This window comes from Macaca nemestrina, chromosome 20 (genome assembly GCF_043159975.1).
Source record: "Macaca nemestrina isolate mMacNem1 chromosome 20, mMacNem.hap1, whole genome shotgun sequence".
Lineage (NCBI taxonomy): Eukaryota > Metazoa > Chordata > Mammalia > Primates > Cercopithecidae > Macaca > Macaca nemestrina.
In genome coordinates this window covers 10,808,440-10,834,724 of record NC_092144.1, presented here as the reverse complement: position 1 = coordinate 10,834,724, position 26,285 = coordinate 10,808,440, and the positions used below count along the sequence as shown (strand labels likewise).

Here is a 26,285-nt window from a genome sequence, read left to right as displayed (position 1 = left end):
AATAAGGCCGGGCACAGTGGCTCACACCTGTAATCCCAACACTTTGGGAGGCCAAGGCAGGCAGATCACAAGGTGAGGAGATCAAGACCATCCTGGCTAACACGGTGAAATCCCATCTCTACTAAAAATACAAAAAATTAGCCAGGCGTGGTGGTGCGCACCTGTAGTCCCAGCTACTCAGGAGGCTGAGTGAGGCAAGAGAATCACTTGAACCCGGGAGGTGGAGGTTGCAGTGAGCCGAGGTTGCGCCACTGCACTCCAGCCTGGGCAACAGAGCGAGATTCCATCTCAAAATAAATAATAAATAAGAAACATATTTTTAAATAATTAGTAGAGAAATTTAATAGTAGTAGAGAAATTTATTTTTAAATAATTTAATAAATAAGCCATCCTGTCCCCAGTATTTTGTTATGGCAGCTGGAACAGACTAAGACCATCTGGCACACAGTAGGGGTTTTACAGTGTTTGCTGAATGAATTAATTAATGAGAGAAGGGAAACAGACTCCCTTTTCCTGGTGCCTGGGTGACTCTAGGTCCCAAATGCCCTATCTGAAGACCCTCAGAGCCCCGATTGCAGGAGGGGTCCTGTGGCTCCCTCTCCCTGACTCTTTGAACATCCCCAGTATCTGCTGAGTTCTCAGAGGGGTTGGGTCTCGGTGTAATCTCATACTCAGCACCCCTGTGCTCATCCATGCAGCCAGGTGTTCGGCTGGGAGGTTCTTAGTGCCCCTCAGCATCCCCCATCCCTCTCAGGACCCCCAGGTATCCTCACCCCATTCCTTGTGCCCTCTGTGCCCTGGTCTGAGACACACAGGGCATGTACGGCTCCTGATGTGGGTTTGTGTGCCTTGGTGGCTTGAGCGACTGTTTGCCTTTGACAGATGAAGAAACAAGGGCACAGAGAGGTGAATGAACTTTCCTGAGGCCACAGAGCCCAGAATGCTGAGCCAGGATTTCAGCCCAAGTCTCGAGCCCCATGAAACCGCACTGCCTCTCCACAATCGTCCTTAGATACACTGCAGCAGTACACCCACACCCAGCTCCACAGACATCCATAGACCCACGATGAAAGTCCTCCGCACCCCCCACCACCCGGGGGAGGAAGGCAGGTGGCCAAACTTCTGTTACAAACAGGTCTTTATTAAAGATGAGAAGCCAGGTCTTTATTAAAGATGAGGAGGGGGCAGGAAAGGGGGGCAGTGCCTCCTCTACCCACTGCCTTTGCCTGCCCGGGGTGAGGGAGCCCCTCTGCTCCACCCATGCCCCCCATGATGGCACATCTGTATGAGGCTGAGGCATGGGGGGCAGTGTGAAGAACAGGGGCAGGTTCCAAGAAAAAAGAAAAAACCCTTCCCACAGCCCTAATAAATAACAGAAGGGTTTGGGATGACCTGGGCACAGGCAAGGGGAGACACAGCACCCTGAACCCCAAAACCTCTGAAGTGGGGCAAGCCCTACTTAAGTAGGGGATTAGGAGGGAGTGGGTGAGAGGTGGAGAGGCCGCACACAGGGAGGGGCTAAGAGGAGAAGGGGTACCCCAAGGACCCTGCCATGGGGGAGCCTGCCCCCCACCCTACAGCTGGGCTCGCTGATTCTGAGAGAAGACTCAATGACAAACAATGACCTCATCTCCCTCCTCTCCTTTGCACATGCTTAGACACGGGCGGTCCCCCATTGACTGGAATCATGCCCACCCACTCTAGAAATTCTGGAAACCAAGGGCTCCTATTGGCTGTTTAGTCGCTCAACACTGGCTGGAGTTGCCCTCTTGCAGGAGGATTCTAAGAAGTGAAGAGAAGGCTCCCATTGGCTGGAGCCAACTCCTTTTGGTTAAAATTCTGAGAACCAGGGGTTCTCATTAGCCAGGCAATGGCCAATGGGGTCAAGCTTTGGCCCTTAAAAGGGCAAGAGTAGGGGCAAGGGCCCACCTTCCATTTGTGCCCATCTGAATATCTCAGAGGGCCAGAGAGGCAGGTGTCTCCCAAATGTCCTTCCAGCCATCTTCTAATGTCTGGGTCTGGCTGGCTTGGGGGGCAGGGGACTTTGGCACTCACGTGGCACACGCACACACACGCGTGGCAGGGAAGAAGTGGGGACTGGGCAGATTCTGGGTGGGTGGTCGGGCCTCACAGCAGGTGGTCACGGCTGGCAAACAGGTAAGGGCTAAAGTTGTCCCGGTGGAAGGGGGAGGGATAGAGTCCACTCAGGGTGTACAGGTCCCGCAGCAGGGGCGTGGGCAGCAGCAGCTTCCGGCCACGTCCACCACCCCCGCCTGGCCCCCCAGGTCCGGGGGAGGAAGGCGAGGGGCCCTGGCTGGGGGTGGGCGCTGGCAGGGGTAGGGGCAGGGGCAAGGGCGTCGGCTCAGACCTCAATCGAGGGCGGGGCACACGGGGCGACGAACACATGGCTGGGGCCCTGGAGGACACGCAGCTGGGGATCAGGTGGCCACGGCGGGCGCAGTTCTGCGACTCTGGTGGTCAGAAGCCAGAGATCAGGGGATCAGAACACTTGGGAGGCAGCATAAAAACCTAGGTGAGACGTCTGGGGCAGTAGCTGCCCACCTGAAAGTCCCCCTGTTTAGTCCCCACACCCCCAACACTCACTGGATGGGGTGAGCCGTGCCGGTGTCGAATGCGGCCTGCAGACCTCGGGTTCCTGAGACAAAGAGACAGAGGGAAGGGGCTAGTGGCCCCCTGGGCCCTACCGGCCACAGCCACAAGGAGCTCATCAGGTGAAGAATCCCACGGAAAAGACAACCACAGTTCTCATGATTAACCGTGTCCCCTTGGGAAGAAGACGGGGGTGCTCCCTTTCATTCTTTGGGGCTGTCCCCCCAGGACCTGTGTCCACAGAGATGGGTGATCCCTCCACTTCCCCATGGTTCTGAGACCCCCACCTCTTGCCTGACTTCCTGCCTCCTTGGCCCCCTCCACCCACCACCCTCTCCAGCCGGGAGCAGCCCCCGGCCCCCCTTACCTGGGCCACACTTAACTTTTCGAGGGGGCTGTCCACGGTGGGGGCTTGGCCCAGGTCCTCCCAGGGAGAGAGCCTTCGGCCAGAGGGTGGCCGGCTCTGAAAGTTGTGCACAACGCAGGTGACCTGGAACAGAGGGAGAGAACAGTGTTGAGGCCTGGGGTCAGTCACATAGGAGCTATGTAAATACCATCCCCATTTTTCAGATAAGGAAACTGAGCTCAGGTTTTCAAAAACAGCTAATGCATAGTATGTGCCAGGCACTGTTGGCTCCATTTTACTATGAGGTAGGTGCAATTATTATTTATCCCACAGAGTCTGGACTAGGGTAAAGCAAGTAAGACCAAGTTGTACAGGGGCAGGGTTTAATTTTTTTTTTTTTGAGACAGAGTCAAACTCTGTCACCCAGGCTGGAGTGCAGTGGTGTGATCTCAGCTCACTGCAAACTCCACCTCCTGGGTTCAAGCGACTCTTCTGCCTCAGCCTTCCGAGTAGCTGGGACTGCAGGTGTGCACCACCGTTGCCAGCTAATTTTTTTTTTTTTTTTTTTGAGGCAGACTTTCACTCTTTCACCCAGGCTGGAGTGAAGTGGTGCGATCTCGGCTCACTGCAACCTCCGTCCCCCGGGTTCAAGCAATTCTTCTGCTTCAGCCTCCCGAGTAGCTGGGACTACAGGCTTGCACCACTACGCCTGGCTAATTTTTGTATTTTTAGTAGAGACGGGGGTTTCACCATGTTGACCTGGCTGGATTTGAACTCTTGGCCTCAAGTGATCCACCCACTTCAGCTTCCCAAAGTGCTGGGATTACAGGCGTGAGCTACTGCACCCAGTCTTGATTCGTCTTTATTTAGAATTTTTATATTTCTGTACATTATGATAGTTTTGTATTAACTTTGATTTTTTAAAATGTTTTGTTAAAATATGATTAATCTTGATTACTAAGTGTTTGGGCACCCTCTTAAAATTTGCATTCAAGGCCTTGCCTCACCCTGATCCTGGTATCTCATTTCACAGATGAGATGAGAATATCCAGGAAGGGTCAGGTTAAGGGACTGGCCCAAGGTCACACACAGTCCACACCCTTCTCCATCATGTGGTCCTGCCTGTTGGGTCAGAGAGCTGATGGGAAGGTTCCATGCTAGGAAGGTTGAGGAGGGGACTCACCAAAAAGGTGGCGATGGCCGCCCCTGTCAGGAAGCCAGCCAGCACGTCGGACCAGTGGTTTCGGTACTCAGCCACGCGGACCACGCCCACCAGGAAGGCCGGACACAGCAGGGCCAGGCAGAGCGAGGGTTTGACCAGGCGGGAGCCCTTCACGCGGAACACGAGAGTCACGTACATCTGTGGGGAGTCAGACTGGTCAGGGGACAAGTGGAGGCAAGTCTCTGAACCCAAGTGGACGCTCTTTTCTGGGCTAGAATGCATGGCCAGAGCGTTGGGGCTGGAGGATGTGGCCAGGGGTTCCAGGAATGGAGTCATGGACTCCCCAGTGGGCTTTTCCAGGGAGCGTGACTAAAACGGCAAAGGGGGGTGGGGGTCAGGGATTGAGGTCTTGGAGTCTCATGGGCACCACTTGTAGGGCTAGGTGTGGCCAGAGCTCCCAAGAGCAGAGGACAAGGTCTGGGGCCCAGATGTCCCTGGTCCAGAGTCGTAGATGAGGACAGACCCTTGCTGGGTTAGGGTGTGGCCACAGAACCAGAGGGTGGACTCAGGGCTAAGGGGGCAGGTCCAGGAGCTGTAGGAGGTGGAGCTCCTGACCCCCAGGGGACTACTGACAGTATGGGAGCATAAACCCGGATGCCAGAAAAAAGAGTTGAAGCAACAGGGTATGTGAGCAGGAAAAAGCAGAGGACAGAGTTAGAAATCCCAGAGCAGTTAAGAGCAAAGAGTGTGGCCAGGGCTACAACGGGAGAGAACAAGGTCCCAAGGAGAGGGGCAAGGGCTCCAGGAAGCCATCCAATCTACCCAGTCTCCCAGCTAATATCTAGCGCCTGTAGCATCCTGGGGGCCTGGCTAGGCTCTAGGGGTTCCTAGTGTTGCACATCAGGGATAGTGTCCTGATCCCATAGGGTGGAGCCAATAGCTTCTCTCGTATTACTGGCTCAGGAGGCGTGGCCAGAGAGCAAGGGCCGGAGGCAATGGACAGCGATAGGCTCTGGCTGGGGGCGTGGCTAGGATCTGGGAGGAGGAACTAGAGTTTCCAACAGGCCGCGGCGTGGAGCTAGAGCTTCCAACAGCACCAGGGGCGTGGAAGAGCAGAGGATCCAGCTCTGGCGGCTTCCAGGCCACTGGGCGCTGTCCAGCCCTCACACCCATTTCCAACCCCGAAGCTCCCGAGGCTCACCGCCGTGTAGGTGACTGCGTAGGCGCAGAGGGCCGCGTCCTTGCAGGGGAAGGCGCGGCGCGCGGCGGCCACGAGGCTGGGGCTGCCAGCGCAGGCACCCTGGTCAGTGACAAAGCGGTCGGGACCTGGCCGATCCGGAGAAGGTGGCAGGCAGCCCAGGGCCGTGTAGTTGGGGCGGCACACGGACAGGAAGTGTGGCGTGGGATTGCCGGTCACCACCTGCCCCGCGTTGGCGAAGATGGTTGTGGTGAAGAGGCCGAAGGAGTAGACCCCTAGGGGTGGGATAGTGGAAGCGGTTCATGCGCCAGGCCCGATGCTCCCACTGGTTCCATTGGGCCTCTTAGTTCCCTTTTCCTGTGACTGTCATTAAAGCACACTTGGGACCCCGTAGTTGTGCCAACATCCCCCTTCCTTAAGGACCACCATGAAGACACTCTGAGGCCTCCTGCCCCCAGAGACCCTCATTATCTGGCCCCTGTCTTTCTAGGATTACCACTATGTCAGGGGCGGGTCCTCCCTTGGAGCCCCATTATAGCTGGGCTTGGACCTCCTGGCCAACCCAACACCATTACATCAGGATCCACCCCATGCCTAGGAGGGCTAGGGAAAACCCTAATGGCATACCTGGGGCGCTTCCTGCCTGCCCTTAAACTGGCTACGACTGAGTTCATCACTCTCCTCCTGGGGCCACTAGTAAGTTAGAGCTGGGTCTCCCACTGTCTGCCCCTGGGACCACCATTATAGGTAAGCTCTGCCCCTCCCCCTTTCCCACAGCCACCACTTGAGGCTGGGACCCCATTTAAAGCACAGCCAGAGTCTCATCTCCCTACCCAGGGGCCCCAGGGTGTTTGTCCTGTGCCTGTGTCTCTCTTTTGTGCCTGAGACTCTCCTTGTGGCATTTTGGGACCCTCTTCCTACAGTTGCCATCATGGTTGGGTTAGGCCCCACCCATATCCCTAGAACCTCCATTACATCTGGCCTGAGCCTAAGTCCCTTGTTGCTTCCTAACATCCCCACCATGGCAATTCCAGGTCCTCTTCCTTCTCTGCTGGAATTCCCTTTTTTTTTTTTTTTTTTTAAAGAGGTGGGGTCTTGTTCAGTCTCCCAAGTAGCTGGTACTCCCAAGTAGCTGAGTCTCTGCCTCAGCCTCCCAAGTAGCTGAGACTACAGGTACGCACCACCATGCCCAGCTTTTCCCTGGAATTTTTTTTTTTTTTTTTTGAGATGGAGTTTCGCTCTTGTTGCCCAGGCTGGTGCAGTCTTGGCTCACTGTAACCTCTGCCTCCCAGGTTCAAGGATTACAGGCACCCGCCACCATGCCCAGCTAATTTTTTGTGTTTTTAGTAGAGACAGGGTTACGCCATGTTGGTCAGGCTGGTCCTGAACTCCTGACCTCAGGTGATCGCCCACCTTGGCCTCCCAAAGTGCTGAGATTACAGACGTGAGCCACTGCGCCCAGCCTGGAATTATGATGACTGTCAGGCCCAAGACTCTTTCCTTCTATACCCACCTCCCGACCATTACCATGGGACTGATCCCGGGCCATATCTCTCACCCAGGAAGCGGACCAGCCTCCGCAGTGGGGGGCTGAAGCGACAGCAGGCTCCGGACACGATGGTGCTCTCCCCGATGACCGGGACGGCTGAAGGTGGTGCGGGGAAAAAGGCACGCGCCAGCTCCCCCAGCAGGATCTGTGGGCAAGACCAAGGTAGAGTCTTCCTGGCCTTCCAGCCCATCCCCTCACCCACCCTCACCTGGCCCACCTGCCTCCTAGGAGGTCTTCACTGTCTCACCGTGAGGGTGGGCCCGGCAGTGACCAGTGCGTAGATGAGAGCAGGAGGCACTCGGCTGGCAGCCTCAGGCCCTGGGTAGGGCTTGGCGTAGGTACTGTCATAGCAGAAGAATCCCTGGGTGTGCACAGGGAAGGTGTCCGTGAACTCCAGGCGGTAAGCAAGCAGGATCACGATGCCCAGCAGCACCGACTGCCACCAAGCCAGGGCAGGGAGAGGTGGCGGAGAGAGAAGAGAGAGGGTCAGGGCTCCAGCTGAGGCCACAGAGGCAGAGATACAGAGATGGAGAGACATGGGTTAGAGACAGAAACTAGAAGATGGAGAGAGACAGAGACAAGGGGGAGAGAGACTGAGAGAAATGGGGAAAGGAGGTGAGAGAAGAGCCAGGGTTTAGGAGAAACAGAAGGAGAAGGAGATAGAAACAGAGAGAGGCCGTGTGCAGCAAGCAGCTCATGCCTGTAATTCCAGCACTTTGGGAGGCCGAGGCAGGAGGATTGCTTGAGCTCAGGAGTTTGAGATCAGCCTGGGCAACATAGCATGACCTCATCTCTGCACAACTATAGTCCCAGCTACTTGGGAGGCTGAGGAAGGAAGACTGCCTCAGCCCAGGGGGTTAAGACTGCAGTGAGCCATGATGGCGCCACTGCACTCCAGCCTGGGTGACAGAGGGAGACCCTGTCTCAGAAAAAAGAAAGAAAGGAAAAGGAATGGCCGAAACACAGGAAGAAAGAAAAAAAGAAAATAAAGAAAAAAGTGGTTCATGCTTGTAATCCCAGCACTTTGGGAGGCTGAGGCAGGTGGATCACCTGAGATCAGGAGTTTGAGACCAGCCTGGCCAACATGACAAAACCCTGTCTCTACTAAAAATACAACAATTAGCCAGGCATGGTGGTGGACACCTGTAATCCCAGCTACTCAGGAGGCTGGGGCAGGAGAATCACTTGAACCTAGGAGGCGGAGGTTGCAGTGAGCCAAGATCATGCCACTGCACTCCAGCCTGGGCAGCAGAGCAAGACTCCATCTCAAAAGAGAGAAAGAGAGAAAGAGAGAGAGAGAGAGAGAGAAGGAAGGAACGAAAAGAAAAAGAGAGAGAGAGAGAGGGAAACCAGGAAAGGAGGGGAGAAGAGGAGGAAAAGAGCAAGAGAAGAAAGAAGGGAGAGGAAAAGGGAAGGGAGTTGTAGAGAGAGTGAGAGAAGAGATGGGCATGGGGAGAGTGAGTCTAGGGCCAAGGCTCAGATGAGAGACAGACAGACAGTGGGAGGTGGAGAGACTCTCCCACAAGGAAAGAAATCGGAGGAGTAGGGGTACCAGCAGCTACCACAGGTCTAACCCTCACCGTGGGCAGGGGGTCGTACCAAGTTTGTCCATGAATTAATACACTTTACCTTTAGAACAGCCCTAGGAGGCCGGGCGTGGTGGCTCACACCTGTAATCCCAGCACTTTGGGAGGCTGTACCAAGTTTGTCCATGAATTAATACACTTTACCTTTAGAACAGCCCTAGGAGGCCGGGCGTGGTGGCTCACACCTGTAATCCCAGCACTTTGGGAGGCTGAGGCGGGAGGATTGCTTGAGGTCAGGAGTTCTAGACCATCCTGGCCAACCTGTTGAAAGCCCATCGCTACCAAAAAGTACAAAAATTAGCTGGGCATAGGCCGGGCGCGGTGGCTCACGCCTGTAATCCCAGCACTTTGGGAGGCTGAGGCGGGTGGATCACGAGGTCAGGAGTTCAAGATCAGCCTAGCCAAGATGGTGAAACCCTGTCTCTACTAAAACCTACAAAAATTAGCCAGGCGTGGTGGCATGCACCTGTGGTTCCAGCTACTCGGGATGCTGAGGCAGAAGAATCGCTTGAACCCGGGAGGTGGAGGCTGCAGTGAGCTGCGATCGCGTCACTGCACTCCAGCCTGGGCAACAGGCGAGACTCTATCTCAAAAAAAAAAAAAAAAAGAAAAATTAGCTGGGCATGATGGCACACGTCTGTAGTCTCAGCTATTCGGGAGGCTGAGGTAGGAGAACTGCTTGAGCCCAGGAGGTGGAGGTTGCAGTAAGCTGAGATTATGCCACTGCACTCCAGCCTGGGTGACAGAGTGAGACCCTATCTAAAACAAAACAAAACAAAAAAGGCCGGGCGCGGTGGCTCATGCCTGTAATCCCAGCACTTTGGGAGGCCGAGGTGGGTGGATCACCTGAGGTCTGGAGTTCGAGACCAGCCTGACCCACATGGAGAAACCCTATCTCTACTAAAAATACAAAATTAGCTGGGCTTGGTGGCGCATGCCTATAATCCCAGCTACTTGGGAAGGCTGAGGCAGGAGAATCGCTTGAACCTGGAAGGTGGAGGTTGCGGTGAGCCGAGATCGCGCCATTGCACTCCAGCCTGGACAACAAGAGCGAAACTCCATCTCAAAAACAAAACAAAACAAAAAAAAAACAAAGAACAGCCCTAGGAGTTGGGACTCTGCTGATGCCCATTCTATGAATGAGGAAACTGAGGCTCAGGGGTACCTGTGGTGTCCAGCACCCTGCAGTGTGGATGGGGCAGAGAGGGATTGGACCCTGGGGAGTGGCCCTTCTCAATCCAAGCTCATAACCACTTCTCAAGAGAAAGGGGACAGCAAGGGAGATCCCAGCGATGGAAAAGTGGGTACAGATAGGGAGACTGAGGTTGGACAGAGACAGAGATAGGCACGCCCTCTCTGGGAGAGATACGGGGGTCCTCACCTCCACGAAGACAAAGCAGGGGATGATGGAGAAACTCCTCTTCAGATGCGGTCTCCCTCCCGCCATGGTGAAGGCCAGGCCTGCAGAGGTGGGGAGGGAGTGGGAGTCCCAGGGGTGTGCCTAGGGGAAGTCTCAGGTCACCGGGACCCTGGCTTCATCCCTGAGTCCTTTGGCCACACCCCTGGCCCTGAAGACCCGGGCAAGCCCTGACTCTGCCCCTTGAGCCTTCTGGCCTCGCCTCTGCAATCCAGGTCCCGCCCTGTTGGTCCTGACCCTACTGGGGACACCTGCCTCCCCTGATACCACTCCCTGATATTCTACAGGGGTCCCCTTCCTCTATAGCCTACATGGGAGGCTCTGACCCAATGCCTTTTAGGAGGTGGGCCTTTAGAAGAGACTCCCCAGCCTCATGGGAACCCCTCCCCCATGGCACTTAGAAGGGTCCCCACTAGTTTTTAGGGGACCCCATCCTCTTTCCCGAGGGGCTCCCCATCCCTACCAGACCCTTCCCCTGAGTCTCTTCCTCCATGGCCTCCACAGGGGCCCCTCTCTCTGTCCCCATGGGCTGTGGTGTTCGTGTCTGGTTGGGCTGATAGCCAAGCCCTCCTTCTCTGCCAGCTGCCTCTCCCTCCTTCCCCCTCTTCCCAGCCGGTCTGCCTCCCAGTTCTCCTCTTCCCTCCCCCAAGGCTACCCCCAGTCCCCAGCGCTTCAGGGCTCAACACAGTCACACCTGCTTACACCCATTCTCCCAGCCCCATCTCACCTGTGAAAGCGCCCTATGGCTTCCCCCAGGCTGCATCCACGCCCGAAGACTCACAGCCGCTCCTGGCAGCCAGCAGGGCAGGGATGGTCACCCCCATTGTGCAGATGTGGAAACTGAGGCCCAGGCAGGCAAGGGTAGGCACTCTGGGTCCAGCACCCCACCCACGACGCTCATTCTGCAGTGTGATATGGGGTGATGGTCGCCAGAGGTCCTAGATACCCATGGTCACCCATGCTGTCACCCCTAGGAAGCACAACCCAGCTGCAGCCTCCATCCTGGCACCCCCCCAACACACACATACAAAACCATGGCATGGCGTTCACCCATCCCACAGTGAAGACCCAGCACCTGCCCACTTCCAGGCACTGTGCTGGGCGCCACTTTGCAGTGAACAAGAGGGGCCCCCTTGTTCAGACAGGTGTCCAACACACACAATACATGTCAGTGAATACTCACGCACAGTGGGCTCACAGCCTGTCAGAGACACCCAGATACCACTCCCACCCAGGGCCAAACAGAGAGGGACATATAGGAGACCCTACACACATCACAGTCCCACACAAGCCCCCACGCCTAACTGTAGAGTCAGTGACCCACAGTCAGGCCTGCAACACACTTAAGAGTCACAGAAAAGAAAGAGTCACCGCACACAATGGGGGTCACAGAACCCATCACAGCGTCACACCCCCAATTACAAGGCACTCAGCAACAGCCACACACAAACAGTCTCTTATTCACACCGACAGTCACAGGGGAGAGACACGGTGCCATCCACAACCACATGGCCACATCCATGGACCATGACACAGACTCACAACGCCACACAAGAAAGGCACAAGGTGCACGACCACAGCGACACACACATACACACCATCAGAAGGAACACACAACAGCAGCCACACAATGACAGTCCTATGCACACAGCCACACGAACACCAAGACAGTCACACATAGAGACAGCAGCCACACGGGGGGCCAATGGCAGCCACAGCACAGCCAGACACACACACACAAACCATCAGAGTGACACCCACAACGACAGCCGCACAATGACAGTGACAGACACCCGCGGACCTCCTGAAGCCACACAATCCCAGTCATACAGCCACACGATGGCAGTTACACAACCACACACAGACACACAATGACAACCATACACAATCACAGTTACCCACAGCCACCCTCACCACCAGTGCTGTGCTCCTCGGCCCGGGGTCCCCTCCCCCAGCCCCGTCCCCTCCCCCAGCTCGCTGCCTCCCCTCCCCCACCCCTCCCCACGCTGGACCCGGAGGGACCCGACCCTCAGGAACCGGGGACCGACACCGAGGGTGGGAAGCCCACGAGAGGGGATGAGGGGCGCCCCTAGCCCCTCCTCTCACCGCGTCGAGGCCACCGCCGCCTGAGCCCCCGCTCCGCCTAGACTGCCCCGGCGCGGCGGGATGGACAGACGGACTGCCGGCCAGGCTGGCAGACACGGAGACCGAGACGCGGTCGGCCGGGCCGGGCCGCGCCGCGCAGACTCCGAGGTGGAGGGAGGGGCGGGGCCTCCGGGCGTCTCACTTACATAGCCTCCGTAGGGCGGGGCCTCATTAGCGGGGTGGGGCGGGGCCTCCGTGATCTTGGGGGCGGGGCGTGTTAGCACGATTAGGGGAAGGAACCAAGAATGACAGTAGAGAGGGAGGACCCTGGGGTGGGCGGGGCTCCGAGGGTAATAGGAGGGCAGGGCTTCAGAGCATGTCCCTGGGCTGCGCCCCTCCCTCTCTGGGCCTCAGTTTCCCCATTCGCCAGGGCCCCCCAGAAAGGAAGGCTCTGTGGCCAGTGTGGAAGTCTGTCTGGCCTCTCATATCTGGACAGAATGACTCCTTGCCTTATCATATATTAAATCTGGCTTCAAATGTCCCCTGATTCCAAGCCCACACATCCCGAATGGCCCCTGGGGTCTTTACACCCCTCCCCCCCACCAATGAGGAGTAAACTGGGAGGGCAGGGGGATTCCTAGGCACAGGAAGCAGCAGGACTGACAGTCCGGGCTAGAGGAGGGTTTCGGCTAGTTTATTTTCTCTCTGGAGGGGTCTTCAGGGAGAGCAGTCCCGGCTGCTCAAGCTGTGGAGAGAGAGGGCGGGTCAGGGCCTGGCCAGGTCCAGGGGACTCCGGGGCTGCAGGTCAGGGATCTCATGCCCAGATCGGGATCTGGGCCTGTTCCAAGGGTCTAAACTGTGGGAGTCAAGGGCAGGTCAGGAGGGAAATGGGTGGAGGGGGGGACTGGGGAGGATCTGCACCGGGTGGGAAGGAGCGGCAGCTCTTGCTGAAAGGTGGCTGGGAGAGGTCCTGGTCAGAGTCGGAGTCAGAGTCCCAGGAGGCGAGTGGAGGGCTCAGGCACCGGTGCCCCTTATGGCCTGCAGGAGGGATAGGTACCCTGAATGTGACCCTTGAGTAACCCCCAAACATAGGCCCTGTGTCCCTTCATAGTATACCTCACTGATACTTAAACCATGACCCCCAAGTCCCTTGAATGTGATCTAATGTGACACCAAATTATGACTTCAATGACCCTTGAATTTTACCTGACACTTTTTTCTGAGATGGGGTCTCGCTCTGTTGCCCAGGCTGCAGTGCAGTGGCGCGATTACGGCTCACTGCAGCCTCGACCTCCCAGGCTCAAGCGGTCCTTCTTTCTCAGTCTCCTGAGTAGCTGAGACTACAGGCATGCTCAGCTTCAGGTACACCATCACCCAGCTAGTTTTTACATTTTTTGAAGAGATGGGGTCTCACTGTGTTGCCCAGGCTGGCCTCAAACTCCTAGACTCAAGTAATCCTCCCACCTTGGTCTCCCAAAATATTAGGATTACAGGCATGAGCTACTGCATGGAGTCCCCGTGGACTCCTATAAGATCCAAGTGACTGAATGTGACCATGAATGACTCCTGGATGAAACCTCCAGTGACTCCTTAATGTGACCTCAGAACACTACTTAATGTGACCATAGAATAACACCCAACAGATGTGACTCCCAAATAGGCTCTCTGAACATAGTCCCCCTGAGTGAAGCTACACAATGACCTCCCACCCTTAAGCAATTCTCAGTCTCCCTCACCCCTGAGGCTTGAGGCCTTGGGACGGGCCCCCGAGCACATGGTGAGGCCGTCTATGGAGTTCTGCAGCACGTGCACAGCAGACCTGCAGGAAGATGAGGAGCTGGGGGCCCTGGGAGACTCCAGACTGCTCAGGGTGTGGACAGCAGTAGGGCTAAGGTTGGGGGCCGTGGTGGGGGTGAGTCCTAGGGGGTGAGGGAGGTCTGGACTCAGGTGGGCTCCAGATTCTGGTGGTCACTGTCAGATCCCGCTGGGGGAAGAGGTTCAGATGAGGGTTGGGGGTCAGACTGACGGCTGAGCATCACCATATATCACTCAGTTCCTTCTGGAGGTCATCCTTCCAGCAGTCACTGGCTCCCTGCGGTATCTCTTCAGTCTCCGGCCAGGCAGTTGTCTCATGACCCTGCTGCTTCATCTTGGTCAGGATCTGGGGTGGGGACGGATGAGAGAACGGCAATCATAATAATAATGACAATAGCGCCGGGCGCAGTGGCTCATGCCTGTAATTCCAGCACTTTGGGAGGCTGAGGCAGGCGGATCACGAGGTCAGGAGATTGAGACCATCCTGGCTAACATGGTGAAACCCCATCTCTACTAAAAATACAAAAAGTTTGCTGGGTATGGTGGTGGGCGCCTGTAATCCCAGCTACTCAGGAGGCTGAGGCAGGAGAATTGCTCGAACCCGGGAGGTGAAGGTTGCAGTGAGTTGAGATCGCACCATTGTACTCCAGCCTGGGTGACAAGCACGAAACTCCGTCTCAAAAAACAAAACAAAATAAATAATGATGACAATAGTAAAAAGTGACCACTATATAGCACTTAGTATATGCCAGGCTGCATTCACGTGCATAATACTCAGCTAATACAGACACCTGATCAGGTAGGGATGAGTGGGGTTTTTTTGTTTTGTTTTTGTTTTTTGTCTTTTTTTGAGACAGGGTCTCACTCTGTCGCCCAGGCTAGAGTGCAGTACTGTCAGGGCCCAATGCACCCTGAACCTCCAAGGCTCAAGCGATCCCCCTACCTCAGCCTTCTGAGTAGCTAGGTCTACAGGCATGTGCCACCACACCGTCTTGTTTCATTTTTTTGTTTTGTTTTTTTTGTTCTGTTTTTTTGTAGAGACAGGGTTTTATCATGTTGCCTAGGCTGGTCTTGAACTTCTGGGCTCAAGCAGTCCACCCACCTCAGCCTCCCAAAGTGCTGAGATAACAGGCATGAGCCACAGCACCCAACAAGATGAATTTTCTTTTTCTTTTTCTTTATTTTTTAAGATGGAGTTTTGCTCTTTTTGCCCAGGGTAGAGTGCAATGGCATGATTTTGGCTCACTGTAACCTCCGCCTCCTGGGTTCAAGCGATTCTCCATCCTCTGTCTCCTAAGTAGCTGGGATTACAGGCACACGCCACCATACCCGGGTAATCTTTGTATTTTTATTAGAGACGGGGTTTCATCACGTTGGCCAGGCTGGTCTCGAACTTCTGACCTCGGGTGATCCACCCACTTCAGTCTCCCAAAGTGCTGGGATTACAGGCATGAGCCACCGCACCCAGCCAAGATGAATTATTATTACACCCATTATACAGATGAAGAAACTGAGGCTCAGAGAGGTCAAGTGACTTGCCCACAGTCACGCAGCAGTGAGTGGCAGAGCTGAGATTTGAATCCAGGCTCCAATCTCATGGTGGAAGCTGGCTGAAATCCCCATCCCTCTGTCTCCCACTCTTCCCCAGGGTCCCCATCTCCTGCACTCACTTTGCGGCATTTCACCTGCGTTTTCTGCATTTTCTGAATGTTCACCAGGTTCTCTGAGATCTCATCCTCCTGCGCCTCTGTGGAGGGAGGGGGCTCAGGGGGACGGGGGGCTGAAGAAGGAACCCCACCCCCCACCCGCCGCCGGATGTGGGCTCCAGGCACTCACGGAGCTTCTGATAGATGAAGGTCACCTCCTCCCGCACCAGTTCCAGTTCCTCCCACAGGAACTTCTTGCTGAGGGGACAGTGCAGCCTAGACTTGCACTTCCTGCCTGGCCCCTGATGTCCCTCCCTCCACCCATCCTCCCAAGCTCTGTCCCCCCCCACATCCCTGCGCTTTTTCCCTCCTCTTCTACAATCCCCCTACCCTCATCCCCATCCTCTCCTTCTGATCCCCAGCCTCCCATTCTCTCAGCCTCTCCCACCCCACTCAGCCTCCTATCACCTGGCCTCCACCTCCCCACCTCCTGTCCCCAACTTTCTACACCACCAGCCTCCTGTCCTCTCAGTCTTTCCTGCCATCCCCCCTTCTGATCCCCTGGCCTCCTTTTCCATCCCACCTCCAGCTTTCTGTCTTCCCTGCCTTCTGGCCTCTCAGTTTCCCACTCCCCCGCCCCCACAAGCCACCTGTCTCCCTTGAGCCTCTCCTCCTCTCCTCTTTTTTTTTTTTTTTTTTTTTTTTTTTTTTGAGACAGAGTCTCACTCTGCTGCCCAGGCGCCCAGGCTGGAGTGCAGTGGTGTGATCTCGGCTCACTGCAACCTCTGCCTCCTGGGTTCCAGTGATTCTCCTGCTTCAGCTTCCCAAGTATCTGGAATTACAGGCACCCGCCACCATGCCCGACTAATTTTTGTATTTTTAGTAGAGATGGGGTTTCACCATGTTGGCCAGGCTGGTCTCGAACTCCTGACCTCAAGTGATCCGCCCATCTTAGCTTCCCAAAGTGCTGGGATTACAGGCATGAACCACCACACCCGGCCTCATCCCCTCTTCTTGTTCCTCAGGCTTTCCACCATCCCTCAGTCCCCCTCCCCCAGGTGTCTGCCATTTCCCCCATCCAGCCTCCATTCCCCAGTTCTGGGTCTCCCTTCCCTCCCATGGACGCCAGGCTGCCCTCCCACCATCCCCCACCTGTCCCGGATTTCCTGGGCCAGCAGCTGCAGGCAGCGAGTGGTGCGGGCCCGCTGCACCTCCTCAGTGTCACGCAGGGTCTTCTCCAGCCCCTGCAGGCCTTGGGCCAGGGCCCCATACAGCTCCTGCTGGCCCTGCTCCATGCCCCTCTTGTGCCTCTCCTTCTCTCCCTGGCGGCCTGTGGGGCTCAGCACCTCTGCAGAGAGTGTGGGACCTTGACTGAGCCCTGATCCCACCCAGAACCCAGCTTGTCCTAATCTTGACCCAGAACCCAGACTCTCCCAATTTCTCTCACCCTGGCCTGGCCCAGCTGATCCCAACAGGACCAGCTTCCAGCCTGACTTTTTTTTTTTTTTTTTTTTTTTTGAGACGGAGTCTTGCTTTGTCTCCCAGGCTGGAGTGCAGTGGTGTGATGTCATCTCGGCGTACTGCAACCTCCGCCTCGCGGAAAGCAATTCTCCTTTCTCAGCCTCCTGAGCGGCTGGGACTACAGATGCACACCACCATGCCTGGCTAATTTTTGTATTTTTAGTAGAGATGGGGTTTCACCATATCGGTCAGTCTGGTCTCGAACTCCTGACCTCAGGTGATCCTTCTGTCTTGGCTTCCCAAAGTGCTGGGATTACAGCAGTGAGTGACCGCACCCGGCCTTTTTTTTCCCTTTCTTTCTTTCTTTTTTTTTTTTGAGACAGAGTCTCGCTCTGTCGCCCAGGCTGGAGTGCAGTGGCCGGATCTCAGCTCACTGCAAGCTCCGCCTCCCGGGTTCATGCCATTCTCCTGCCTCAGCCCCCCGAGTAGCTGAGACTACAGGCGCCCGCCACCTCGCCCGGCTAGTTTTTTTGTATTTTTTAGTAGAGACGGGGTTTTACCGTGTTAGCCAGGATGGTCTCCATCTCCTGACCTCGTGATCTGCCCGTCTCGGCCTCCCAAAGTGCTGGGATTGCAGGCTTGAGCCACCGCACTGGGCCTCTTTTTTTTTTTTTTTTTTTTAAGTAGATATGGGGTTTCACCATGTTGCCCAGGCTGGTCTCAAACTCCTGACCTCAAGTGATTCACCCTCTTTGGCCTCCCCAAATGCTGGGATTACAGGTGTGAGCCACCATGCCTGGCCTAGCCTGACCTTGATTTCTGGCCAGTCCTCACCTTCAAGCTGCTGAATCTTGATTTGCTGCAAGCAGCTCTCCTTCTCCAACATGGTCACTGAGTGGTTCAGGAACTCGAAAGCCTGGGGGAAAGAGGTCAGCCTTGGGGTGGGAGGAAGGAGGGGAGGGCAAGGAGAAAGAGAGGTTGCTGGGGGTAGGGCCAAGGCGGTTCACCTTGGTCTGGGCCTGTAGCTGGCTCTTGAGTGACTCAAGTTCACATCGCAGGAGCTTCTGGGAGTCGGGAATCATCACAATGGTCTTGGCTGTGGGCAGAGGACAGGGTGAGCCAGGGCTGTAAGGGGTGGGGTCTGGGGCAAGGGCAGGGCAGAGGTCAGCAGAGGCTCAGAGTAGCAGTAGGGACGAGGGTAAGATATGGAACAGGGTCCCACTCAGTCTTGGGCAGGAGTGAATGGGTGACCATGGCAGGGGGTCAGCTGATGCTGGGGCAGAGGGTAGAGGTGGAAACCAGCAGGTCTTCCCCACACAGTTTCGTTGGAAAGGAGATTTCTCACCTTTGACTTTGGAGGAGCTGGTCTCCAAGGGCTTCTAGGGAAGAGAGATGAGATGGGAGGAGAAATTTGTCCCTGAGCTGCCTGCTTGCTAACCTCAACCCAGTTTGGAGGGCTGGACAAAAGTTGGATCTCCTCGGTTCTGGGTGTCCCAAACCACAAGTACAGGCAAAGCTCCACTCCGGGCATATTCATGCACCTCCCCCTTGGGCTACACATACTACACTTGCTCAGAAGTGCACTTATGTGGCTGAGAGACAATCACAGTCAAATCCCCATGGAAGACACACAACCACACTCTTTCTTTCCATCCATTTCTTCCTCCATTCAAGACTTGCTTAGTGAGGGCCTGCTGAGTGCCAGGCGCTGTTCTAGGTGCTGAAAAAACACAGTGGATGTGTTCATGGGAGTCCCTCTGCCCTACAGCCCCTTCCCTAAGCCCCACAGCAGTAGATTGCAGTGGTTTTTGGCATTGAAGGGGTTTCCCGGGTGGGGGTGACCTTAGCTACGTTGTGATGCCTCTTCAAAACGTCCTGGTCATTACAGCACTCCTTCTGCAGGTCTGGATTGGGGGAGGGGGTAGCCTCATGTGGCGGAGGCCCCGAGCCCCACCCTGGCCTGCAGTCTGCACTCTTCACTGTGTCCCCAGAAGCAGGACGTCCCAAGGTCTCTGGCTCTGGGGTTCTGGACCAGTGAGCTGTACGCTCCAGAGCCTTGTCCGAGGAAAAGCCTAGGGGTGAGGGCTTCCTTGAGGGACAATGCAGGGCACTCCTCACATTCCCAGCCCCTCCCAGTGTCCCCAGCCCTATGGCAGCCCCCCAACGAACCCCAGTACTTGTCACACTTCACGTTAGCAGGCAAACACACGCTGGAGGATGAGGGAGGTGAGTAGAGGCAGGACGCAGAGTAGTCAGGGTCCCGGGGTAGGCCGGCCAAAAGAGGGTCGCTGTGAGTAGGGAAGCAGGGGCTGCTTTGAGATAAGTCCCCATGTCCCCAGTGCCCCCAGACCCTCCCTGACATGCCAGAGAGGCCTCAGCCCTAAACTCAAGGCTTCTCAGTTATGGTAGGAGCCAAAGCTGGATGAAAGATGATCCCAAGGCTAGGCGCAGCCAGCAGTGATGGCTCATGCCTGTAATCCCAGCACTTTGGGAGGCCAAGGCGGGAGGACCACTTGAGGTCAGGAGTTCAAGACCAGCGTGGCCAACATGGTGAAACCACATTTCTACTAAAAATACAAAAATTAGCTGGGCGTGGCGATGGGCGCCTGTAATCCCAGCTACTCAGGAGGCTGAGGCAGGAGAATCGCTTGAACCCGGGAGGTGGAGGTTGCAGTGAGCCGAGATTGCACCACTGCACTCCAGCCTGGGCAACAGAGTGAGACTTGGTCTCCAGAAATAAAAAACAACAAAAAAAGATTATCCCAGCCCCAAAGTTTGGGCTGGGCAGTGAGAAGGACCAAGAAGGCCCCAAAGAAAAAAATCAGGCCTCAGAAGAGTTCAAAGAAAAAAGGGACCTTGACATTGGCTTAAAGGAAGGGCTTTCCTGGCAGGCAACAGTATGTGCAAAAGCTTGGAGGTGTGGAACCACATGCTCTATGCTGGTAAATTCATGATGGCTGAATCGAGGTCCAAGAGGAAGCAGCAGGAGGTTAGCAGAGCAGCTCCAGTAAGGTATTGATGGCCAAGCCAGGAACTTGGACCTGGCCTCACAGGTGAATGCCAGCCATAGAGTGTGAGCAGGAGAGGCAGGGCATATCTGTTCAATAGATGTTAGCTGAACTGGGGCCCAGGCCTGCGCTAGAAGAGGCTGGGAACAGGAAACAGCTGAGCTCTGGGTCTCACTTCCAACTCCCCTCCCCTTCTAGTATAGCCAGATATGGCACAGATGGAGATATCTGGGGCAGGTCTGCCTGGAGGAATTTCTAGGTGAAAGGCACCTTGCCCTGAGTCACATTCAGTCTTTTCCCCCAAATCCTCTAGACCTTTCTCTTCTGTCGCCCTTGCCAGGCCCTCTGCCTGATTCAGTCGACCTGGAAGACTCCTACACGCTCTTCAAAACTCTACTCAGGCTGGGCGTGGTGGCTCACACCTGTAATCCTAGCATTTTGGGAGGCCAAGGCAGGTGGATCACCTGAGGTCAGGAGTTCGAGACCAGCCTGACCAACATGGAGAAACCTCGTCTCTACTAAAAATACAAAATTAGCCAGGTGTGGTGGCGCATGCCTGTAATCTCAGCTACTTGGGAGGCTGAGGCAGGAGAGTCGCTTGAACCTCGAAGGCGGAGGTTGCAGTGAGCCTAGATCATGCCATTGTGCTCCAACCTGGGCAACAAGAGCGAAACTCTGTCTCAAACACAAACAAACAAACAAACACTATTCAGCATATCTTCGGTAAAATCTTCCTTAATCCTTTTTTAGGCTCCTATTTTCTGAGCACCTAATTGAGTGCCGGGCATCCCCTAAGCATTCACTGTATCTTGACACACAGCCTGTGATGTACACGTTTTTCTTCTGCCTGAAATGTCCTAAGCTGCCCCTCCGCGAGTCACTGCCTCAGGAAGGTCCTCACTTCCAGGCGCAGCAGAGTATGGCGGTTAAGCAGGGAAACTCTCTGGCTAGATGGCCTAGGTTCAGATCCTAGCTCTGTCCCTTCCAGCTGCGTAATACTGGTCTCGTTACTGAACCTCTCCCTGCCTCAGTGTCCCCAACTATAAAAACGAGATGTCATAACATTCACCTTACTGGGATGTTGTGATTAAATAAATTAATCCATGCCAGTGCCTGGTATAGAGTAATGGGAAGCTGTGTTTGCTCTGGAATGTCACGCTGAGAACCTGGGACTTAGGGACCATAGGAAGCCTGGGAGGCTTGGAGGGGAAAAGGAGAGGCATTTGGGAGCCAGTTTAGGTCCCCAGTCGTGCCTCCTCTCTCCCCGTCCCATCCGGTTGTTGCTTCCGCGTCCCTCCTGGGAGAATTATTTAGGGAAGGGGGCGGGGTCATCATCCTGGTTCCGCCCCCTGGGTTGTGAATTCTGCACCCGCCAGGCTCCAGAACCCCACCTACCACATACCACCTGTTCATGCTCTCCCATCAGGGACCACGAAGCCAGTCCTCAGCCGTGACGCTGAAGTTTGATCCCGCGGGGACACCATCGCGTTAAAACGCTCAGAGGCTGAAGGAGTCACAGAGAGGGGTGTGGCCGGCATTTTAGTTCCGCCCCTGCCAGAGTAGCTGAAGGCCTCATTGGCGCCTTCACGCTTCAGCAGCGCTTAGTAGCCGCGGTGTAATTGGATAAAAGCCCGTGGAGGGGGCGGGATCCCAGGGGGGGGATTCTACGATTAGTCAATACCCAAGAGGGCGGGATAGAAAGGTGCAGATCTACGATCCGATTGGTTTCAGGCTCAGCTGGGAGGCGGGACGAATTATTGGGGGAAACCCACGAGGGGACGCGGCGGAGGAGGGTCGCTGTCCACCCGGGGGCGTGGGAGTGAGGTACCGATTTCAGCCCATTTGGCCCCGACGCCTCTGTTCTCGGAATCCGGGTGCTGCGGGTTGAGGTCTTGGTTCCTAACGGTGGGATCGGTGTCCTCGGGATGAGATTTGGGGTTTCCTCGGGGTTTTGGGGATCTTCACCTAATATCCGGGATTATTTTATGAGAAAAGCGGTCTTGGATGTCAGAACTGGATCTCTGGGGTGATGTTTGGGAATTAGTGGAGTGATCTCTGAAGACCTAGGGCTATGAGCTGGAGCTGCTGGGGCTGAAATTTGGGGGCCTCTGAAGTGGCATGGAGATTGAGGTCCAGAGAGCCTGAGAGCTTGAGGGCTGACATTTGGAGAGATGGGGTCGAGGGTTGTTTTTGGGCCTTGACTGCTTTGGGCCTTTCTCACTCTCATTCCTGGGCTGCTTTGCCAGAATCTCTGCCGGATTGGCCGTAACCCTGTCCCCGAGCGGGTTCACAGGGTCTGAAGGCCACGCACGAGGCAAAGGTAAAGTTCTGAGCCACCCGGTGCCTCCTTCCCAGGACTGCAAGATGGAGGAAGGCGGGAACCTAGGAGGCCTGATTAAGATGGTCCATCTACTGGTCTTGTCAGGTGCCTGGGGCATGCAAATGTGGGTGACCTTCGTCTCAGGTAGGGACCCTCAGCTTGGATGTCATGGGGACCTGGGGTGGGGACAGAAATAAGAGGGCGGTAAGTGCTCTAACACCCCTGTGGTCCCCGTATCCTGCAGGCTTCCTGCTTTTCCGAGGCCTTCCCCGACATACCTTCGGACTAGCGCAGAGCAAACTCTTCCCCTTCTACTTCCACATCTCCATGGGCTGTGCCTTCATCAACCTCTGCATCTTGGCTTCACAGCATGCCTGGGCTCAGCTCACATTCTGGGAGGCCAGCCAGGTACGTGACTTTGAGTGCCACTGCCCTCTGGAGACTTATTCCCAGGACCCCAATGAGCGCCTATGGCTACACCTTTTCCAGGGGCAAAAAAAAAAAAAGTCCAGGCATGGTGGCTCACGCCTGTAATCCCAGCACTTTGGGAAGCCGAGGTGGGTGGATCACGAGGTCAGGAGTTCAAGACCAGCCTGACCAACATGGTGAAACCCCGTCTCTACTAAAAATACAAAAAAATTAGCCAGGCATGGTGGTGTGCACCTGTAATCCCAGCTACTCAGGAGGCTGAGGCAGGAGAATTGCTTGAACCCGGGAGGCAGAGGTTGCAGTGAGCCAAGATCACACCACTGCAATCCAGCCTAGGTGACAAAGCAAGACTCTGTCTCAAAAAAATGAAAGGAGAGGAGAGGAGAGGAAAGGAGAAGGGAGGGTAGGGGAGGGTAGGGAAGAGGAGGGGAGCCCCTTCTTCCTGGTAGATACAAAGCTGGGCTCTGGATACCCTTGAGCAGTGCACAGCCTATACAACAGTCCCCAGCAGCCCTGTCTATCCCCCAGCATCTCCCCAATAGCTGCTGTTCCCTCTCCTCCCGCTGGCTGGGCCTGCTGCCAAGCTGTGGTGACTCAGCTGAGCTGGTACATTGACCCCAGTTTATTGTTTAAAAACCAGCCCAACCGGGAATTTACGGTTTCCTACTGCCTTCCACACATTTTTCTGGCCACAAGGCAAGAAACTATCTCTGCATCTCAGATTTCTCTACTCTGGCCTTCCCTTGCCTGCGTTATGTTCTATAGATGTGGGCAAGTGAGATCTGACAGGTGTTTCAAGAATAATCTCATAGAGACAGGAGGGGATTATGGGTAATTAGAACTTCACAGACTTTTTTTTCCTTTCTTTTATTTATTTATTTTAATGAAACAGGCTCAGAAGTTATTCAAATACTTAAAAAAATAGAGATGGAATTATAGCAATGTGAGAATGGCAAAAACAGTTTTCTTAACTAAAAAAATAGGGAGACCGGGTACAGTGGCTTATGCCTGTAATCCCAGCACTTTGGGAGGCCGAGGTGGGCGGATCACGAGGTCAGGAGATGGAGACCATCCTGGCCAACATGGTGAAACCCCGTCTTTACTAAGTAAACTACAAAAATTAACTGGGTGGCGTGCACCTGTAATCCCAGCTATTTGGGAGGCTGAGGCAGGAGAATCACTTGAATCCGGGAAGTGGAGATTGCAGTGAGCCGAGTTCATGCCACTGCACTCCAACCTGGGCAACAAGAGTGAAACTCAGTCTCAGGGAAAAAAAAAAAAAAAAAAGGAGGCCGGGCGCGGTGGCTCAAGCCTGTAATCCCAGCACTTTGGGAGGCCGAGGCGGGTGGATCACGAGGTCAGGAGATCGAGACTATCCTGGCTAACATGGTGAAACCCCGTCTCTACTAAAAATACAAAAAATTAGCCGGGCGTGGTGGCGGGCGCCTGTAGTCTCAGCTACTTGGGAGGCTGAGGCGGGAGAATGGCGTGAACCCGGGAGGCGGAGCTTGCAGTGAGCCGAGATCACGCCACTGCACTCCAGCCTGGGAGACACAGCGAGACTCCGTCTCAAAAAAAAAAAAAAAAAAAAAGGAGATGAGGGTCTTGCTGTGTTGTTTGTTCAGGCTGGTCTTGAACTCCTGGCCTCAAGGGATGCTCCCACCCCTATCTCTAAAAGCACCGGGATTACAGATTACAGGCTTGAGCCACCATGCCTGCCTTCGAAGACTTTTTGTTTTGTTTTGTTTGTTTTTGAGACAGAGTCTTGTTCTGTCATCCAGGTTGCAGTGCAGTGGTGCAATCTCGGCTCACTGCAACCTCTCCCTCCCGGGTTCAAGCAATTCTCATGCCTCAGCCTCCTGAGTAGCTGGGATTACAGGGGGACAGCCCCCACACCTGGCTCATTTTTGTAGTTTTAGTAGAGATGGGGTTTTGCCCATGTTGCCCAGACTGGTCTTGAACTCCTGGCCTCAAGTGATCCACCCACCTCAGCCTCCCAAAGCACTGGGACTATAGGCGTGAGCCACTGTGCCCAGCCACTCAAAGACTTTATTCACTCTCTGTGGGTCCAATGTCAGCTTCTGGGGTCTGGGCTGTGGCCACTGAGGAAGGAGATCCTGCCCTGGGGACTTCCAGTCTGAGTATCAGAAGAGAGGAGGCTCGGGAGGTTTTGGGGGGAATAGAGGAGGTGGGGATAGAGCTTTTCCTTCAGAGCGACCAGTTTCAGAGTAGAAGAGCTGGAACTCTGCTTTGGGTCCCTCAGTCTGGGTTCAAGGAAAGAGGGGGAGGCAGGCTTTTTGATCCAGTGCTGTCCCCACCCCCACCCCTGTGCTGTCGAGGATACAGAAAGCCCCTCCCTAGGGCCTCTCTGGCCTCCCAGGCACGGCTCACCTTCTCTTCTGCTGTCCCTGCCAGCTTTACCTGCTGTTCCTGAGCCTCACGCTGGCCACTGTCAACGCCCGCTGGCTGGAGCCCCGCACCACAGCTGCCATGTGGGCCCTGCAAACCGTGGAGAAGGAGCGAGGCCTGGGTGGGGAGGTACCAGGCAGCCACCAGGGTCCCGATCCCTACCGCCAGCTGCGAGAGAAGGACCCCAAATACAGTGCTCTCCGCCAGAATTTCTTCCGCTACCATGGGCTGTCCTCTCTTTGCAATCTGGGCTGCGTCCTGAGCAATGGGCTCTGTCTCGCCGGCCTTGCCCTGGAAATAAGGAGCCTCTAGCATGGGCCCTGCATGCTAATAAATGCTTCTTCAGAAATGGCTGCTGTCTCTTTTTTTTTCACCCCCATGAGAAGCAGGGGGAGGGGCAGGCAAGGGTGGAGCCAGGGGCCTCAGGTTCCCCATTCATGAAGCATGATGATTTGGAGTGTCAGCCATTTTAGCCTATAAGCCTCTCCTATAATGATGCCCATTTATTGAGCACCTGCTGTATACCAGACATGTTGTTAACCACTGACATATGTATTATTTGTTTTGTTTTGTTTTGTTTTGAGACGGAGTTTCACTCTTGTTGCCCAGGCTGGAGTGCAGTGGTGCGATCTCAGCTCACTGCAATCTCTGCCTCTGGGTTCAAGTGATTCTCCTGCCTCAGCCTCCTGAGTAGCTGGGATTACAGGCATGTGCCACCATGCCTGGCTAATTTTTCGTATTTTTACTAGAGACTGGGTTTCTCCTTGTTAGCCAGGCTGGTCTCAAACTCTTGACCTCAAGTGATCTGCCTGCCTCGGCCTCCCAAAGTGCTGGAATTACAGGCATAAGCCACCGCGCCCAGCCCTCATTTATTTTTATTTATTTGAAACAGGGTCTTGCTCTGTTGCCCAGGCTGGAGTGCTGTGGTGCAATCAAGGCTCACTGCAGCCTCCATCTCTCCAGCAATCCTCCCGCCTCAGCCTCCCAAGTAGCTGGGGTTCCAGACGCATGCCACCACACCTGGCTAATTTTTGTTATTTTTAGTAGAGATGAGGTCTCCTTATGATGCTCAGGCTGGTCTCAAACTCCTGGCCTCAAGTGATTCTCCTGCCTCGGCCTCCCAAACTGCTGTTATTACAGGCCACCGCGCCTGGCCTAGCCTACTTTAAGGCCGGCATTGCACTTGACAAACACTAACTCAGATCAGAATCCTCCCACAACTCAGTGAGGTTGGGTACTCTTGC

At 55.1% G+C, this 26,285-nt stretch overlaps 3 protein-coding genes across 20 annotated transcripts; 1 reads left to right on the top strand and 2 right to left on the bottom strand.

The window, feature by feature from the left end:
• Nucleotides 1-1,120: 1,120 nt before the first annotated feature.
• LOC105472851 (phospholipid phosphatase related 2) lies at nt 1,121-12,473 on the bottom strand. Of its 4 annotated transcripts, none has more exons than XM_011726432.3 (10): nt 11,975-12,473; nt 10,596-10,770; nt 9,833-9,912; nt 7,113-7,301; nt 6,875-7,010; nt 5,320-5,591; nt 4,140-4,316; nt 2,978-3,100; nt 2,605-2,656; nt 1,121-2,471 (listed from the first exon to the last, which is right to left on the bottom strand). In XM_011726432.3, exons 3-10 carry the CDS (start codon nt 9,896-9,898, stop codon nt 2,128-2,130), a joined length of 1,359 nt encoding a protein of 452 aa, XP_011724734.1. In that variant the 5' UTR covers nt 9,899-9,912; nt 10,596-10,770; nt 11,975-12,473; the 3' UTR covers nt 1,121-2,127. The 4 variants fall into 4 exon arrangements, with proteins under 4 accessions (XP_011724734.1, XP_011724851.1, XP_011724802.1 ...); XM_011726549.2 differs by having other exon boundaries at nt 2,994-3,100; XM_011726500.2 differs by having other exon boundaries at nt 7,113-7,226.
• A 153-nt stretch (nt 12,474-12,626) lies between these two features.
• LOC105486910 (coiled-coil domain containing 159) lies at nt 12,627-22,134 on the bottom strand. Of its 15 annotated transcripts, XM_071086683.1 has the most exons (14): nt 21,712-22,134; nt 21,286-21,387; nt 19,045-19,163; nt 18,718-18,947; nt 18,221-18,254; nt 17,883-17,971; nt 17,710-17,791; nt 16,567-16,762; nt 15,605-15,672; nt 15,439-15,515; nt 13,993-14,114; nt 13,690-13,772; nt 12,875-12,991; nt 12,627-12,698 (listed from the first exon to the last, which is right to left on the bottom strand). In XM_071086683.1, exons 2-14 carry the CDS (start codon nt 21,294-21,296, stop codon nt 12,694-12,696), a joined length of 1,233 nt encoding a protein of 410 aa, XP_070942784.1. In that variant the 5' UTR covers nt 21,297-21,387; nt 21,712-22,134; the 3' UTR covers nt 12,627-12,693. The 15 variants fall into 15 exon arrangements, with proteins under 15 accessions (XP_070942784.1, XP_070942783.1, XP_070942782.1 ...); XM_071086682.1 differs by having other exon boundaries at nt 12,627-12,991; nt 21,279-21,387; XM_071086681.1 differs by having other exon boundaries at nt 12,627-12,991.
• Nucleotides 22,135-22,244: 110 nt separating this feature from the next.
• On the top strand, nt 22,245-25,392 carry LOC105472550 (transmembrane protein 205). The gene is made up of 3 exons (XM_011726156.3): nt 22,245-22,347; nt 22,448-22,611; nt 25,048-25,392. The coding sequence occupies exons 1-3, from the start codon at nt 22,248-22,250 to the stop codon at nt 25,351-25,353; spliced, it is 570 nt and encodes a 189-aa protein (XP_011724458.1). The 5' UTR covers nt 22,245-22,247; the 3' UTR covers nt 25,354-25,392.
• Nucleotides 25,393-26,285: the final 893 nt, after the last annotated feature.